The 17,994-nt window shown below is 32.3% G+C and overlaps 2 protein-coding genes across 2 annotated transcripts; both read left to right on the plus strand.

Moving 5' to 3' along the window:
* Positions 1-6,255: 6,255 nt before the first annotated feature.
* On the plus strand, positions 6,256-7,882 carry LOC146945204 (ferritin-like catalase Nec2). Its single transcript, XM_085743549.1, has 3 exons — positions 6,256-6,610; positions 6,758-6,983; positions 7,310-7,882. Exons 1-3 carry the CDS (start codon positions 6,285-6,287, stop codon positions 7,649-7,651), a joined length of 894 nt encoding a protein of 297 aa, XP_085599675.1. The 5' UTR covers positions 6,256-6,284; the 3' UTR covers positions 7,652-7,882.
* An 8,048-nt stretch (positions 7,883-15,930) lies between these two features.
* Positions 15,931-17,755, plus strand: LOC146945205 (ferritin-like catalase Nec2). Its single transcript, XM_085743557.1, has 3 exons — positions 15,931-16,296; positions 16,487-16,712; positions 17,249-17,755. The coding sequence occupies exons 1-3, from the start codon at positions 15,974-15,976 to the stop codon at positions 17,606-17,608; spliced, it is 909 nt and encodes a 302-aa protein (XP_085599683.1). The 5' UTR covers positions 15,931-15,973; the 3' UTR covers positions 17,609-17,755.
* Positions 17,756-17,994: the final 239 nt, after the last annotated feature.

Below are 17,994 nucleotides of genomic sequence, written 5' to 3' on the forward strand. Positions count from 1 at the left end.
GTGTCCGGTCAGGCAATTAATTTCCAAAAGTCAGAAATCATTTTCAGCGGTAATACATCTGATGCGGATAGGCAAGGAGTGAAAAACATTTTTTAAGTCACAGAGAGTATGGGAAATGGAAAGTATCTTGGCATGCCGTCTATGGTTGGGCGAAATAAGAAGGCAATCTTTGGATATTTGAGAGATAGGGTATGGAGGAGAATTCAACAATGGTCTGGAAAGCATTTATATAAAGCGGGACGTGAAGTGTTGATTAAATCAGTGGCACAATCCATCCCTACATATTGTATGAGTACCTTTTTATTGCCAACTACTTTAGGGGAAGAGATCCAAAGAATGATAAATTCATTTTGGTGGGGCTCGAATAGAAGTCAAGGAAAAGGTATCAATTGGCTCAGCTGGGACAAGTTGACTATGAGGAAGGAATATGGAGGTATGGGTTTTCGACACTTTTTTGGCTTTAATTTGGCTATGCTAGGGAAGCAAGGGTGGAAACTTTTAACAAACCCAGATACTATTGTTACACGCATTTACAAAGCTAGATATTTTCCAAGGACTAATTTTTTGGGGGCCCGTCTAGGCCATAACCCAAGTTTTATTTGGCCTAGTATCTTTGCTTCACAGGTATTAGTTAGAGGTGGCCAAAGGTGGAGGATTGGAAACGGGGATAGTATCGCAGTTTGGGACGATCCTTGGTTGCGGAGTCATGAGAATTCGTTTATTTCTAGTGAGAGGGCTGCTGGAATGGACCACTTAAAGGTGGCAGATCTGCTGGAGCCGAATTCATATGGCTGGAAGTGGGAATTTATAAATGCTCTTTTCAATGAAAGGGATAAAGTGGAGATTGGTAAGCTTTCTATAATTGAACCGGAAGAGGAAGATAGCCTCATTTGGAAATTTAACAACAAAGGGAATTACACTGTAAAGTCGGCTTATAGATATGTCATGGAAACCTTAATTGACAACGAAGAATATCGAATTCCAGGAGAGTGGACGAGTTTGTGGAAGCTTAAGGTGCCGCAACGAGTTAAAGTATTCCTATGGAGAGCGTTAAGGCGTGTCTTACCAACACGGATGAGACTCCAAGATAGAGGAGTGCAATGTACAGATAGTTGTCCTCACTGCGAGAATAATTATGAGAATGATTGGCACGTATTTATTGGGTGTGAGGCGACAAAACAGATTTGGCGAACAGCTGGTCTGTGGAATACAATTAGTGATGTTGCTGCCTCTGTCACAAACTTTGCAGAGTGTATTTTCTTTTTACTGTGCAGGTCACCAGAAAATATATGTCAAGACATTGCCATGATGCTTTGGTGTTTATGGCGTCGTCGGAATGATAAGGTGTTGGACGGAGAAATGAAAGATGAGAGACTTGCGGTGCAGCTAGCACGTGAATTGCTATCCCAATGGTGTACAGCTCGAGACAAAAATGAACAGCAGCAGCAACCTGTAGCAGGCATACAGCAGGGGTGGCAGCCGCCGGAACCGGATTATGTCAAATGCAATGTTGATGCAGCACTGTTTCGTGAAGAGAGAGCTTTTGGTATTGGTATGTGCCTTCGTAATTCTCAAGGACATTTTATTAAAGCTTTAACCAAGTGGTATGACGGTATTCCTCCGGCGCAAGAAGCTGAAGCAACAGGATTAAGGGATGCCATTTTGTGGCTTGGTTATTTAGGTCTATCAAAAGTGCATATTGAACTAGATTGTAAACTAGTTGTCGACGACATTGTTGATAGCTCTAATAACCAATCTGAATTTGGTAATATCATGGCTAATTGTAGAGCTTTGTTACAACATTTTCCAAACTTTAAGATAAGTTTTGTAAGGAGACAAGCAAATTATGTCGCCCATAGTTTAGCACGGGAGTCAAAATTTCATGCTCGTCACCAAGTCTTCGATTTGATTGCATCTTGTATTACTACTATTTTGATGAATGAAATAAGATAAGCTTTTGTGGATCGAAAAAAAAAATATTCGTATCTGGATGCAGCTGTACTGATGACAATAAAATCACTTGCTAATAATAGTCATATCATATCTGATCTGGTGATGTGGCTATGGCATCACAATCAATTGAAGGAAGGGGGAAAAGCCAAGCTATGATAATGCCATTGAGTATCAATGGTTTGACTTTGACACCTAATTCCAATCCTTTAATTTTAATTTAACACAATAGTTTGTATGGAACTCTTTTATTCACGCTTCATTATTTTGCAATATACAATGCTGTATCTTAATGAATTTTAATGTTAATAAATTGATTTCTTAGCTGCATAGAGTAAATACGAAGCACGTGTGGGTAAAAACAAAAATGAAATATTCAACTTAAAAATAATGAAATAAAAACTTTCACATCCCGAAGATTTTCATTGAAATATGATGACACCACAATTTGAATGGAGATTGCGTACATGCACAGACCAATTCATGTACGGGAACATATGTATAAATCAAGGTTAGGTGATAGGTCATTGTTTCAATTCCCTTCTAAATAAACTAGGGATTATATAATGATTGTAACAATTTAGAATGCAACAATTTGAGCACAGACCAATTCATGTACGGGAACATATATATAAATCAAGGTTAGGTGATAGGTCATTGTTTCAATTCCCTTCTAAATATGGCTGGAAATGAGCCGAGTCGAACCGAACTCGTCTGAGCTCGACTCGATTCGATAAGATTTGGTTCAGCCCAAAATTCGACTCGAGTTCGATACGAACTTTATATCTAACTCGAGTTCGGCTCGGTTAAAGCTCACGAACAACTCAGTTCGACTCGTTAGGTTCAGTTCGCCAGCTCAAATCACACAATTAAAATGTCAATTTCTTCTAAAAGAAAAACATTTTTTTTAGGTATTTTAACCTTTAAACTTTTCATAGGGCGGCGCACACGTTAAATTAAAAGCTATTACCAAGAATTCCTAACCATTGATTCACACAAATTCTTGGAAACTTGGGCTCTAAATGAATACTAACTACTCTCTCCGTCCCGGAATAACTGACCCATTTTCTAAAAAAAAGTGTCCCAAAATAACTGACCCATTTCAATTTTCAATACAACTTTCATCATTCCCAATACAATATAACACTAAATAATACAACTTTTATCATTCCCAATACAATATATTCAATTTTCCCCTTTATTTATACATTTTTCTTAATATGTGTGAAAAACAAAATTGTGTCAATTAAATTGGGACGGAGGTAGTAGACTATTGACCCATGCGACGCACGGTCTTCTCGACTATAATAGAGACCAATAAATATTCTTTAATCCGTAAGATCATGGGTCGATCAATAAACGCAAATTAGATTATTAGAGATACAATATTACAATAATCAAATGATAATAAAAAAAATTATAAAGAAAAAAGATAAAAAGAATACAAAATTATATTGTTGCACGGGTCAATTTTATTTATTACTTTTATAGTTAAACATCAAAAATTAATGCAGTTCATGGTTCTTAACAAATTATTTAGGGTAGCCGAATTTGCATGAAAATTAAGGTATTCTGTTTGTAGACGTATTAAATAAGTGTACAACAACTTGTCAAATAAAAAAAAAAAGTCTACAGAAACAATAGGTTAAGTTGCTGCATACCTAATAAAATTAATAAATAATATGGATAAGGATTAAAATATCTATTAAATTTTTGCTTTAAAAAATATTCGCGGTTATTAGAGAGAGAAATGAAAAACATATATGATGCAAATTTAGAGCCAAAATTTTAGGATAGAGTTGTTGCAAACCTAATAAGAGATTAGTAGAGGGAAAAAATTAGTTTAAGTTGCTGCAGACTTAACAAAATTAATAAATAATGATAATTTGACCCAACGCTTTAAATTAAAGTAGCGCACTAATTAGGAATCGTTGGATCCCCAATACACTTAAAGTCCTAATACATACTTCCTTTTTATATAAGTTAATCTCCTCTCTATTGTTTTAAACCCACCGATGTGGGACAATTTCGTTTTCTCTAAAAGCTTAGACTTGAGAAAACTCTATATATTGTTAACTTTTTAGTGTGGAATTTTTTCCAACATTTATTTTTGTAAATGAGACTACTCTTATTTTATTTTTTTGATTTACTACTCTTATATTATCGAGTTAACTCATGAACCAACCGAGTCGAACTACATATAGCTCAAGTTCAGCTCATTTATTTAACGGACGGTTCATGAACCAAGTTCAACGAGCAAATTGTCGAGTCGAGTTCCGAACTATATTCGAGTTGATTCGGTTCATTGCCAGCCCTACTTCTAAATAAACTAGGGATTATATAATGATTGTAACAATTTAGAATGCAACAATTTGAAAAATTAGGGAAGCTCGAAATGGGTTATTTTTTCTTCCCAAACTTAGGAGATGGAGGAGATTGTAGAAGCAATCAATCTTAAAGATGATTTATTGTTAGGAAATTAGAGGATCTTTGTTTATATTTCAAATGGTTCTCGAACCTTCTACTTTGTCTTAGTTCTTAATGTAAAGTGTTTAAGTACTATGAGTACTCTCATTATTTAATAAATTTTGATGCTAAAGAAAATGTTTGAAATGCATGGTCAGTTAATTATTGACCATCGGATTGGATATATATGCCACAGGTTGTAAAGTACTGTTACGTACTCCACCCATTGTAAATACTACTTTTAATCATAGATAATATATATTTCTTATACAAATACATAAGCTAAACTTTCATAAAATAAATATATAATGATTTAAAAAAATGTAATAATAAATATCATGGTTTTGTTTAGTTTTCGAGTGATTGCTTTGAGTGACTTAAAAACCAATATATAAAGTAATAGATGTCCAATTTAATTGGTTTATACCAGAACTTAAAAAAAAAAAAATACGGACTATTTAACTAATTTTATATTGATGTTTCAAGTTTATCTAGGGGTGGCAAAAAAATCCGTGCCCGCGGGTATCCGCGGATAAAATCCGTCATGGTCACGGGGCGGGTAGCTAAATGGGTACCCGCGGGTATAATAAACAGGTATTTAATTACCCGTTACTTTATGGACACGGACACGGATTTGATGATACCCGTACCCGCGGGTATCCGTACCTGTTAATAAATTAAGTAAATTACTAATATATCCATGTGTATATATAAAATAGCTTGGAATGCATATGAATTTTCGGATGTTTATTTTAATTTTAGTCTTTTCTAGCTTTTATTTGGAGGTTTTTATCCTTTATGGATGTTGGATGTTTTTATCGTTTTATTTTACTTCAAGAATTTGTATGGATTATATAAGAATCATATGCATTATGGTATGATGAATTTGCTTGGGATTATGTAATAATCATGATTTTTGTTAGATTATGATATGAATTATGAAATTTGAATGGAATATGTTAGGTATGGATCGTTAAAAGTTGAAGTTTGTCTATTAAAAAAAAAGTTGAAGTTTGTAGGAAATTAAAAAAGTATTTTTCTTTGTACAAAAAAAAAAAATCAAATATCCATGGGTACCCGCGAATATTCGTGGGGATCTAAATACCCGTGGATTACCCGTATAGATATACCCGCACGGGTACGGGGATGGGCACGGGTACCATAATTATCCAACGGGGCGGGGACGGATATCATACTACCCGTATCCATGGATACCCATTGACATCCCTAAGTTTATCGGATCATTGTTTTACAACCCGACCAAATATCGTGAAACACTCTTTAAATGAAGAAACAATCACCTTTACATTTCCAAGAAGTCCCCCACCAAATAAGGTTAAACAAAAACACATTTTTTATTACAACAAATCTATTTCATGACCTTTCAACGTGGCATATTTTTTTTTCCTGCGATTTATTATACTGAAATAGGAAGGGTGTGTCTATTTATATTTGGATTTTTAAATTATAATTCAGTTAATTAATACTTTAAGGTTTTTTTTTTCCATAGTGAAGGACTGTCCCTAAATAATAAATGTGATCTCTACAATTTTCATTTTGAGTCGAGACAATGTTTTAAGTTTATTTTTTTGAAGGGACAATGTTTTAAGATATGCAATATAATAACCTTTATCATAATAATTTCTGAATTAGCTAAAAATATTAATAGTACTACTTAGAAAGTATTTAAAAAATAAAAATAAAATGTATCTTAATTTAGAAAGAGACTTAAATTTAGGAGAAAAATTATCCGAAGAGGGTTTATATATTTTAATGTAAGGAAGGTAGGTATGAACCAGTTTTTTCATATATATAACTGCATTCATCAATATAGTTTGCAACCATATCATAAGCAAGAGCCTAAAAACATGGCACCGAATTACGTCAAGAGAGTCAAAACTTCCATTGTTGTTTTGCTTGCCTTTCTCACCTTGATCCCAAAATCATGTTCTTATTCATGCTGCACTCCACCAGAAACATTTTCAGATGATGATCTTCTTGAATTTCCTCTTAATTTAGAATATTTGGAAGCTGAATTCTTTTTATTTGGATCATTAGGTCATGGATTGGATGTAGTTGCTTCGGATTTAGCAGAGGGTGGACCCCCACCTATTGGTGCCAAAATAGCCAAACTGGGTAAATTTATTAAGGATATTATCTTGCAATTTGGTTTGCAAGAAGTTGGACATTTGAGGTACTCTCTAGTACTTTTTTTTTTTTAATCATCTCTTTAGTACTTTTTGAATCTTATAATTTGACATATATAGTGTTTTATTATGTCAATATATCTTGAGAGTCAAGTTTCTTGTTTAAAGTGAAGTTGTATGAATCTTTATTTTAGGGCTATAAAGAGCACAGTGAAGGGGTTCCCTAGGCCATGTATGGATCTAAGCTCATCATCATTTGCCAAGGTGATGGATAGTGCCTTTGGAAAACCTCTACACCCACCTTTTGATCCATATGCAAATGATGTCAACTTTCTGCTTGCATCTTATGTGATTCCTTATGTCGGTCTTACCGGCTATGTTGGCACCAATCCACTCCTACAAAATGCTACTTCGAGGAAGGTATATCATCATACTCATCATATTAAAACTTTTCAAAACTATAGAAAAATCGATCAAGCATGTACTTGTTAGTAATAAAAGAATGGCACAATTCTATTTAAAAAATACCCGATTGACGCGTGTTATTCACTTGCGATTTTATTTAGGAAAATTTCAAGTTTTACTCGAAAATAAATAAGGCTGAAAATAGTTTATTAATAGATCGCCTTTTAAGTTAGTTTTGTAAACATTAGTTAGACTCGATATAAAAAACTTCGTAATTTTTTTTTACCATGATTTCATCGCGACCTACTAAAATAATTTTAATGTTGTGTGAATTTTAACAGCTAGTTGCAGGCCTTCTAGGAGTGGAATCAGGCCAAGATGCAGTTATACGATCATTGTTATACGAACGACGTGCATGGAAGGTGTATCCTTATGGAGTAACTGTGGCAGAGTTCACTAATCGCATCTCAGCGCTTAGGAATGAATTAGGAAACGATGGTATAAAAGATGAACCCATCTCAGGAAATATCCTTGCTGGTGATGAAAATTCACTATCATATTCAAGAACTCCAATTGAAATATTGAGAATTGTATATGGAAGTGGTGATGAACATGTCCCAGGTGGCTTCTACCCTAGAGGAGGAGATGGTGTTATAGCAAAATCTTACTTAGTACTTAATTAGAGTTATTGAGAGTTAATGTACTTAATTAAAAGAGGAGCTATTGTCTCTACAATATAGACCAAGATCCTGGAGAGTCAATATATATAATAAGCATTCTATATGGTTCAATTAGTATATGTTTGAAAGCTCTTTTTAAGGTTTATTGCGACTTAGGCATGTGGATACGATATGAATGGACTTAAATCACTTGTATTCACGCAATCAATGAATTACTTTGAATAATTAGATCAATATTGAACGACTCGTGTTTCATAATTATAATTTAGACTCGATTTACAAAGTTTGAAATATGGATCGTCGGATCTTTAGAATATGTGATTACATCAACCGAACGTAATTTGTTGATTGTAGAAAATATAGTTTTAGCCAGTAATCTTAATTACTAATCAAGGAAATATGTTACATCAACCGGGTAATTCCTTGAAGCTTAAAGGCCAAACCCTTACCACAGTGTTTAATTTGTTAAACATAATTCAGTGAAAAATATGTTACAAAAACAATTAGCCTCTCCTCTATTTCAAGAATAAGTTCAATGGGTGTATCTAAGGAAAAAAAATAGAAGATAAATATGAAAAATAAATTGAGTGTTGAGTGTTGCTTAGGGAAAAAAAAAATAGAAGATAAATATGAAAAATAAATTGAGTTTTGGGTGTTGCCTCCTTAAATGTCAAGAGTAATAATACATGGTACAAATCAGAATACTATAGTATAAATTCAAACTAGCCTTTAGCAAGTTTTGCCTTGTCATCAAAGTTAGATCAGTTCAAGCCATTGATAAGTCAAAATAATTCCCCATGGGTTTTGTGAAAGTGTTTTGCAGCTTCAGCTAAGTATATATGTTTTAAATATTATTCATGACCCCTATCATACATTACAAGTGTCATACACAAAAAAATTAGTTCAAGCCTCATGTAATAACTTTCAAGACTTGACATTTTTTTTTTGTGATGAAATTGTGATGTATGCGTCAATGACACATAAACTTCTACAAGCATCGATTGCCATAATATTCAAGACATAATATTCTAGTAACAAATCAAACAATTACAAGGATGGTCAAAGCAACACATGTTGCTTAAGCTAACTCTTAAAGAATTGAACTTAAGCAATATTAATGGTTGATATACACCTTATGTGTACTTCTTGACTTAGATAAGATTCTACACAATCTGAATTACTAAAGTAGATGATATTGTCAATACTCATTTCGAATGAAGGGAAGAAAATAGTGGATGGTTGATGTAATAATCTTCAAAGAATTGATCTATAAGAAAAAAAATGTTATGGACAAATAAAACATTCGACAATATCAACCTTTGAATTTATGTCCGAGAAATGATATTTGTATAATTATTGTGACAATTTTTGAACAACTTTCTCTCTCATATTCACATGATGTTGTTATCTCCACAATGAAATTGATAAATTTTTAGATTAACGATTGAAAAAAGGTAACAAACATTGAAATAATTTCAAAAAACAATCTAATGGTTAGCCTATTGTATTGCTCAATTACTAAGAGCAGAGAAAACAAATTAAGGAATGAAAGAGAAAATCTCATATGCAAGTCGAGATCAGCTTGAACAATATAATCATATTTCTGGTTTTCCAAAAGATATTAACCCTTTCATTTTCTGATAAGTATGTGATGATTGATTTGAAAATAAGCATAAAATAATAAAATTAATTTTTCCCGTGTTTATGGCTGCCAATTTGCGTCCATAGCAATTTTGCGCCCAGGCGCATAACTTTGGGTTTGCTGCTGCCAATTTGCGCCCAGACACAGCGGGACAACAATATATATAAAAATCTGATTGTTCTGTTTTCAGCAAGGGAAAAAACAAGGGTTTTTGCTACCGAAACTAAAAATAGGGTTAAGAGAGATTTCTTAGGCTTTTCTCTTGGTAAGAGCCCTAGGGTTGGGAGAATCATCATTGGATTCACCTTCAAGATACTAAATCATCGAGTTTCAAGCAGAGATTCGAGAAAATGGTAGAATTAAGTTTGAAGACCAGTTCTTGTAATTCTTTTTGGATTCCCTCTAGAAAGTTACTCTCTTGATTAGTAGAATGGGGTGAGTTGCTATCTCCCCCATAATAGGTCATTATTAGACCCATTTGGTAAACAAATATTGTGTATCTTTCTTCTTCTCCTTCCTCCTTCATATTGTTGTTTACTTTAGTTCAAGATTATTATTGCATAGAATTCACAACAAAGTATATTTTCGAAGTCATGTTTTTTTTTTTTTTTGAAATGGCACTGTAGCATAGTGGACTTTTAACAAACTACTATTTTATGTGACATGTAATTGACAACATTGTTACTCTCTAATATTTATGCTCACTTCCTCGCAGTTTAGTATGACATCTACTGCTACCCTACCATTCTTCACATGATGTTAGAGAATTTTAGAATTTGAAGTTTAAATACGATTCAGTTATCACCCCACCTCATTTTTATTTGAACAATGTAAAAGAATGAAGGAGATTTGAGGTGACCAATTAATATAGTATTTATGTTCTAGGTCGTCAACTCAACATAGTCTTTCTTGCTTTGTAGATTATCCATGATCCCCATATTTTCTTTGTACTTACGAAGCAACTACAATACGATCGACATCTGGTTGTTGATTTTTCTTTGTAATCAATTCATACCTCATAAATGAATTTGTAATTGCGTTAGTAGTGTTGTGACCTATCATTTATTCAACAAATATTACCACATAATCTTGTATTTCTCTTATCTCTATCAAGCATATGGTGTAAAAGGGGTGTTAGTGACATTTTTTTTCAACACTCACTCTGATATATGGTCTTTTATTGAGTGAAATCTACCAGGATCTTACGCTTTAGGAATAGGTCTCATATAACCTAAATAGATTTTATTCAATAAAAGAGTAGATGTTGAAGTAAATATTGAAAGCAGAGTGTAATTGGCACTTTTCAACGGTATAACCTACTTAGTTCACTTTCAGGGGCGTAGCCCTTCATGTGGGAGGGGTAGCCTTGGCTACCCCAAAAAAAATATTATTCTTGAATTAGTCGGTGTGTATTTATATCCGGCTATCCCAAATAATAAACATTGAGCTACCCCAAATAAGTTTAGTTGCAAAAATTAGCATAAATAATAAAGTAAAAAAAATTACTACAAGATTGATAGATTTATTTGTATTAGTTTGATACTTTCGGTCTCAATAACAACAATAGAGAAACAAAAAATTATCAAGACAATAGTCATAGACAAATTAAATGGACAATGAGTTTCTTGTAAATAACCTATGTATTTACATTAGAAAAGACATTATAAATCCATTATTGAAAAGACAATTATTGATTTTTTTGACAAGAAAAAGAATTATTGATGAAATTGAGTTCTTCAAATGCATTTTGCCCAACATTTTAAAATAGCGATTTTTATGTTAAGTTGTAAGATTTGTTAATTTTAGTCCTTAATTTTTTGTTAGAGATTAAATTCAAGACTAAAAACACTTTTTTTTTTTTGTAAAATTTTAAAAAACTGAGACAAAAATTGAATTTTTTTTTAAGGATTAAATCTCATAAATGATAATTTATGAGACTAAAAATATATTTTATCCTTAAATTTAATATGTTTGTTTTCAAAAAAAAATTCTTCTTTATAGTTGGCCCCTGCATAAATTTTATGCGAGCTTCGCCGCTGTTCACTTTTGTTATTACTAGCTTATAAGAGATTTTATGACATTGCTATAGAGAATGCAGTGCTTCTTTTCCTTGTGATAATCTGTTCATACTTCGTGAGTCGGGTATTGTCCATCGTAAACCCTTTAGCATTTATCATACTATTAGTTTTTCCCACTTTTATCATATTATTGGCATCCCTTAAAATATACCGACTTATATTTCTAGTTTGAGTGTTATGTACGGTGGTTGGTGGAAATATTTTTCCCATTCTATCTCCCTTAGTAATATGTTTATTAATTGTTCAGATAAAGGTTAATGAGGGCTTTATGTCATTGAAATTTAAATGTAAGCTTGTAGAGTTTTTAAAATTGAAAAATGTTAATGATTGTTCCAAGGGCAAAAGTTAAAAAAAAATATAATCAATATGTAGTCATATAAATTGTATTCATTCTTCTACAAATTCTACAATGGAACCGGGAAGAGGGGAAATCTTGGAAAGGTTTATGGGGAAGTTATCCTCTTTAAATGTTTGAAGAATCTCCTTGTGTTTGGTGTGCGCGCTAGAGAGTCGGAAACACATTTGTTTGTTGAATGTCAAATTGCAAGGGCCATTTGGTATGAGATCTTCAAGTGGGTTAATGGGTGTTGTTTTGGTATTACCTAGAAACTTTTTTGTGTTGTTTGAAAGTTTTTGCTTCTATACTAGAAAAGGGAAAGATATGCCCAAATGGTTGTTGATTTGGCACATGGTACTATGGGAAATATGAAAGAAAAGGAATTATTATATTTTCCGCTCTAGAGAGTCTCAAAAGTAGAAGTAATGATTTTAAGGATTAAACATCTATCTTGGGTTTTTGGAGAAAAACTTTCGTTTTCTGAATGGTTTGTAAATCCCCTAGAATGAATTGGTAAGTAATCTATGTAATGATTTTGGTGTTTCGAGTATTAGTTGTATTTCATCTAGAAAGGTGGATTTTGTAACACTTATACTTATATTCAAATCTAAAAAAAAAAATCTAAAAACAGCTTCAAATGAGAAGCTGTTAAGAGCAGCTTCTCAAAAAATAGATTTTTTTTAGAGGAGAGAGAAAATATAATTTAAAAGATTGAACTAACTTTGTAACAAAAAATACCTTTTATATAGTTGAACCCAAACTAACTAAAAATCTCTAAATTAAAATCTCTAAATAATTTTATGTCAAAATCATTTTTATTTTAATCCGTAGCAAACGGGCTTATATATTTTCCGCTCTAAAGTCTCAAAAGTAGAAGTAAGTGATTTTAAGGATTAAACATCTATCTTGGAAGTGGTTTTTGGAGAAAAACTTTCGTTATCCATATTCGTTTTGTGAATGATTTGTAAATCCTCTAGAATGAATTGGTAAGTAATCTATATAATGGTTTTGGTGTTTCAAGTACTGGTTGTATTTTATCTAGAAGGATGGATTTAGTACCACTTATACCAATGACACATGCTAAGGAATTTAAAATAGAAATAATTGTCTATGAAAAACTTTTAATTTTGGATTCCTTAACTTGTGCCCTAAAGACACAAGATAGCAAGACCTATATTTTATTTTAAAAGTGGCTATTCAATTTTTTAAAAGTTTAAATATTGTTATTTTCAATTAAAAAAAACTTGTAGTGTTTAAAATTATTTTTTAGGGCATTGGTTATCATTGCCTTTAAAATAAGAGGTATATGTAATTGTCTTGCTGATCTTATCTGATCCGTTCATCCTTACACAAATTTAGATCATAGAAATATCTATGTTAGGGTTTTGTATCATCTCCCTATATATTTCACTCTTGAATGTGCATGTTGTTAGGAGTCTCACATCGAATAGATTAAATTGCTTGATGTGAAATTTTAATTGTTCTAGGCCAGTCCTGTAGTGTAAATTAATTAAGATTGAACACCTAAATATAATTAAGGCAAGATTACATTAGGGGTCCTTTATCTTATTTATTTGTAATACTTTGGTCCTTTATCTTTATTTTTTTCCCGTTTAGGTCATTTATCTCTGTTAAAAGCAAATATACAACTTTTTCTCTTTTTTTTTTATTAAAAAATACATAATTTCATTTTTAGAAATATATTTTTATTAAAAATTAAAGAAATCCAGAAATATGATGAAGATGTTCATCATCTTCATCTTCTTCCTTTGAATCTTCATCATCTTTAAATCAAAAAAAATTCTACATCAAAAAAAATTCTACTAAAATATATCTCCAAATATCGTGAAGGCTTAATAGCAGTTTTCGCCCCCTAACTTTCACGAAGTTGCGATTTTGGCCCCCCAAGAAAAAAAACTACAAAAACGCCCCATAAGTTTTGCAACTGTAGCAGTTTTGGTCCCCCAAGGCAAAAAAAAAATAAAAAAAATAACATGTGTCACCTCACTTAGGGTGTCACGTCAGCGTAGACCGAGTCAAAATTGGCCTTGGGGGCTAAAACTGCCACAGGAGATGTGGGTTGGACTCCCTATTGGACTAGTCTTTTGGGTTGGACTCTCCTTATGGGCATAAGTCGTAAGAGATGTGTTCAACAATCAACATTATACTATCTATTTAAAGTACACACGTTGAAAAAGTATGAAGAAAATAGTAATCAATTACTAAATGATTGAGTGCTTCATTTATTTACGCTTAATTTTTTTTTGAGAAATAACAAAATGGTGTCTCTTAGTCAATCTTAAATTGTTAGGAAATTGATTTCTTAGCAGCATAGCGTAAATGTGATAATCATAAAAATTTAATATTCAACACAAACATTGAGATAAGAATTTCTTTTCCGTAAAATTGAAATATGATGACCATACAACTTGAATGGAAATTACGTGCACAAATCATGCATGGAACATATATATATATAAATCAAAGTTAGGTGATAGGTCATTCTTTTTTCTAAATTGGGTATTGTTGTTGAGGTAATTAAAAGGCAGGTAGAATATGGCCAATGAATTATAACCACCAAATTAGATATGCCGCTGGTTATATATGACTTTTTTTTGGGTAGAAACAGACAGGTCATAAAGTACTGTTTTCCTATTGTTTGTATTTGTTGCATACACAAAACACTGTATTTTTTAAATAAATCAGTTTTTTTTTAACAATTCGCATACTTGCAAATGTTATTATAACATAAAAAAGTGATAACAATATACTTTTTTTTTTTTGGTTAAAATTTATACGTTCCCATCAAACTTATGTGGGATCCATAAAATTTAGTAGGTTTTTAAAAAACATCAACATGGAATATATTAAACTTGCAAGGTGTAAAAACCAGCATAAGACGTGCTTGAAAACGACACTAAAGTACCAAAGTAAAACAATATGATAGTAAAAGAGAAAACAAAAAATAAAAACAATTCACGACTATGTAACCAAAACCCATACAAGGAATTAGGCTGTACCGCTATGCCACAATAGTTGAAGATCAAAAGACAAAATTGGGATTTTCGCTTTCAACTATGAAAAGGTTAATAGCTTTACTTTATCGACAAGCTGCTGTGTTGAAACCTATTTAAGTTGGAAAATTTGAAAGTTTTTCTCCTTCAAAATAATTCACATTGTAACTGGCCAGATTAGATATAAAGTAGACTGAAATTTCTTCAAAAACCTTGTTAAGTTACCAAATTGAATAACATGCTCGATAATAATATAAGGACAAACATAATGGATCCCTAACCATTGAAGTACCAAATGCCAAAGACCGGACAACTAAGAAATAGATGATTAACGGTTTCTTCCACGCCACACCCATCCGAACAAAGACCATTATTTTGCGCTAACAATCGTTGCTACATTAAGTTATCTCTAGTAAGAATCTTGTTTTGTAATATCCACCAACCAAACAACGTCATCTTTAAAAGAGTTGCCTTTTATCATAAAATGTTTGTGAATTTAGACCGAGAAGACTCATCAACATTTGTCAACATATCATCCACTCCCTCCTAAAAAAAAATATTATACCACAACATATTCACAACACTCACGATCACCCCCTCCTCCAACAAATAGATCAAAAAGACAACCAATTTTAATCACACAACAAACCTATTTCCATTAAGATCTTCACCACACATAACAAACCGTGTAAAAGTCAATGTTGCATGATCTTGCTTGCTACATGGCATCTAGTTTTCATCTTTCAGTATTGGTATTATTACCTTCGTCCCTTTCTTCTTCTCTTTACCTCTTAAAAAGAGTATCGATTCTTTTTTGTCGGTATAGGATTGGGGTTCGAACCCCGATCACGGCGTCCGACCTCACAATTTTGCTATTTTTGTCTATTCAACTAGGACTTGTAGACAATAATGTCTATTTTATTCTCTCAAAAATAAAAATAAAATGTGTCTATTTAATCTGCAATTTTTTTAATTGTACTTTAATTAAGGTTTTAAGCTATACAATAGTAATATTAATTTTGTAAAAAATAGTAGTTATAATAAATTCTGGAAATGAAAAAGAAAAAAAATAGTGCTAATTAGAGATCAATTTTAAAATATAATAATAAAATATATCTTAATTTAAAAAGTAACATATATTTTAAAAAAGTTATCCAAAGTTTGTTTTTTAGGTAGGTAAAATGAACCAATTTGTTTATATATATATAGTTGCATATCATAATAACATAGTCCTCATAAGAAAGGGACTAAAACATGGCACCTAATTATGTTAATAGAGTCACAGCTTCCATTGTTGTTTTGCATGCCTTACTCATCTTGACCCCAATATCTTGTTCTTTTGTGCTCACTCCCTCACAAAATTTTTCAGATGTTGATCTTCTTGAATTTCCTCTTAATTTAGAGTACTTGGAGGCTGAATTCTTTTTATTTGGATCATTAGGTCATGGATTGGATGTAGTTGCTCCAGAGTTAGCAGAGGGTGGCCCCCCTCCTATTGGGGCCAAAGTGGCCAGACTTGGTGACCTTGTTAGGGATGTTATATTACAGTTTGGTACGCAAGAAATTGGACACATAAGGTTCTCCCTATAACACTTTTTAAATCTAATAACTTATCATATATATGATTTTATTATATGTATATCTTGAGTTGAGTTTCTTGTTAATTTTGTTATTGTGTTGAATAATTCAATTTTAAAAAAATACATTCCCTTTGAGTTGAATCATTGTATGTGTGTGTAAATAAAGTTGTATGAATCTTTATTGTAGGGCCATAAAGAGCACAGTGAGAGGATTTCCTAGACCTTTATTAGATCTAAGCAAATCATCATTTGCCAAGGTGATGGATAGTGCCTTTGGACATCCTCTTCACCCACCTTTTGATCCATATGCAAATGATATCAACTTTCTGATTGCATCATATGTGATTCCTTATGTTGGTCTTACCGGCTATGTTGGAGCCAATCCACTCTTGCGAAATGCTACTTCCAAGAAGGTGTAACCTCAAACTCAACATATTAAAACTTTTCAAACTATCGAAGAAAACAAAAAACTATCATGCATCTACTTACTAATAATAAAAGAATAAGAAGAACCAATTGACTCATGCTTATGATTTGTTTAAGAAAAGTTCAAGTACCACATTGAAAAAATAAATTAATTCGACATAGAAATAATTTATAGAGTGAGACTAACTCAATTTTAAAGTAAATTTTGTAAAGCTTAGTTATGCTTGATAATAGAGGGGTAACATTTGCGCAACTAGTACAGTTGTTGTCATGTGACTGAAAGGTCACAAGTTCAAGTCCTGGAAAAAACCTCTTGTGTAAAAAACAGGGTAAGGATGCGTACAATACACCAAATGGTGGGACCCCTTCCTGAACCCTGCGTATGCGGAAGCTTTAGTGCACCGGGTTGCTCTTTTTTAGTTATGCTTGATAATAAAAAATAAAAAAAAAACTTAATAATTTTTCATGTTTTTACTATGATTTCACCACTAGATGTATAATAATGTTGCATGTGTTTTAACAGCTAGTTGCAGGCCTTTTAGGAGTAGAAGCAGGCCAAGATGCAGTTATAAGAACATTGTTATATGAACGTCGTGCATGGAAGGTGTATCCTTATGGAGTAACTGTGGCAGAGTTCACTAATCGTATCTCAACGCTTAGGAATAAATTAGGAAATGAGGGTGTGAAAGATGAGGGTCTTGGGTTCATCTTGCCTTTCTCAGGAAACATCCTTTCTGCTGATAATAATTCACTATCATATCCAAGGACTCCACAAGAAATATTGAGGATTATATATGGAAGTGGTAATGAGAGTGTCCCCGGTGGCTTCTACCCTAAGGGAGCAGATGGTCGTATAGCAAGATATTACTTACACAGTGCTTAATTAGAGGTATTTAGAACTAATTCTATAGGTATTATCTCTACTTTGTAGATTAAGACCATGGAAAGTAAATATAAGAAAAATTATGCAAGGACATTCATACACATTGTGTACATCTTGAGAGAAATAAATAAAAATAATGATGATATATATGTTGGTGATGTAATAGAAAAGAAAAGAAAATGAGTGTTGAATGAGTGTAGAAAATAAAACGTGTCTGAATATCTTTGTTGAGAATTATGTATTGTATAATTAGTGATGTTTGAAAACATTTTTTCCTATAGTGATATTATACAACAAACCAAAAGCAACATCATATAGCTTCAACTCGAAAAAAGATTGGCAAACACATCATCCACCCAACCCACATATCTTCTTTCTCTTGGGTT

The sequence above is a fragment of the Medicago sativa genome, chromosome 2 (assembly GCF_051527215.1).
Source record: "Medicago sativa cultivar Bolivia chromosome 2, Bolivia_mono, whole genome shotgun sequence".
NCBI lineage: Eukaryota > Viridiplantae > Streptophyta > Magnoliopsida > Fabales > Fabaceae > Medicago > Medicago sativa.

Bases quoted from the DNA above. Each gene is read 5' to 3' on its own strand.
- LOC146945204 (XM_085743549.1), top strand. From the start codon at position 6,285: ATGGCACCGAATTACGTCAAGAGAGTCAAAACTTCCATTGTTGTTTTG. The intron at 6,611-6,757 runs GTACTCTCTAGT...TCTTTATTTTAG, and splicing joins CAAGAAGTTGGACATTTGAG to GGCTATAAAGAGCACAGTGA. The intron at 6,984-7,309 runs GTATATCATCAT...GAATTTTAACAG, and splicing joins AAAATGCTACTTCGAGGAAG to CTAGTTGCAGGCCTTCTAGG.
- LOC146945205 (XM_085743557.1), top strand. From the start codon at position 15,974: ATGGCACCTAATTATGTTAATAGAGTCACAGCTTCCATTGTTGTTTTG. The intron at 16,297-16,486 runs GTTCTCCCTATA...TCTTTATTGTAG, and splicing joins CAAGAAATTGGACACATAAG to GGCCATAAAGAGCACAGTGA. The intron at 16,713-17,248 runs GTGTAACCTCAA...GTGTTTTAACAG, and splicing joins GAAATGCTACTTCCAAGAAG to CTAGTTGCAGGCCTTTTAGG.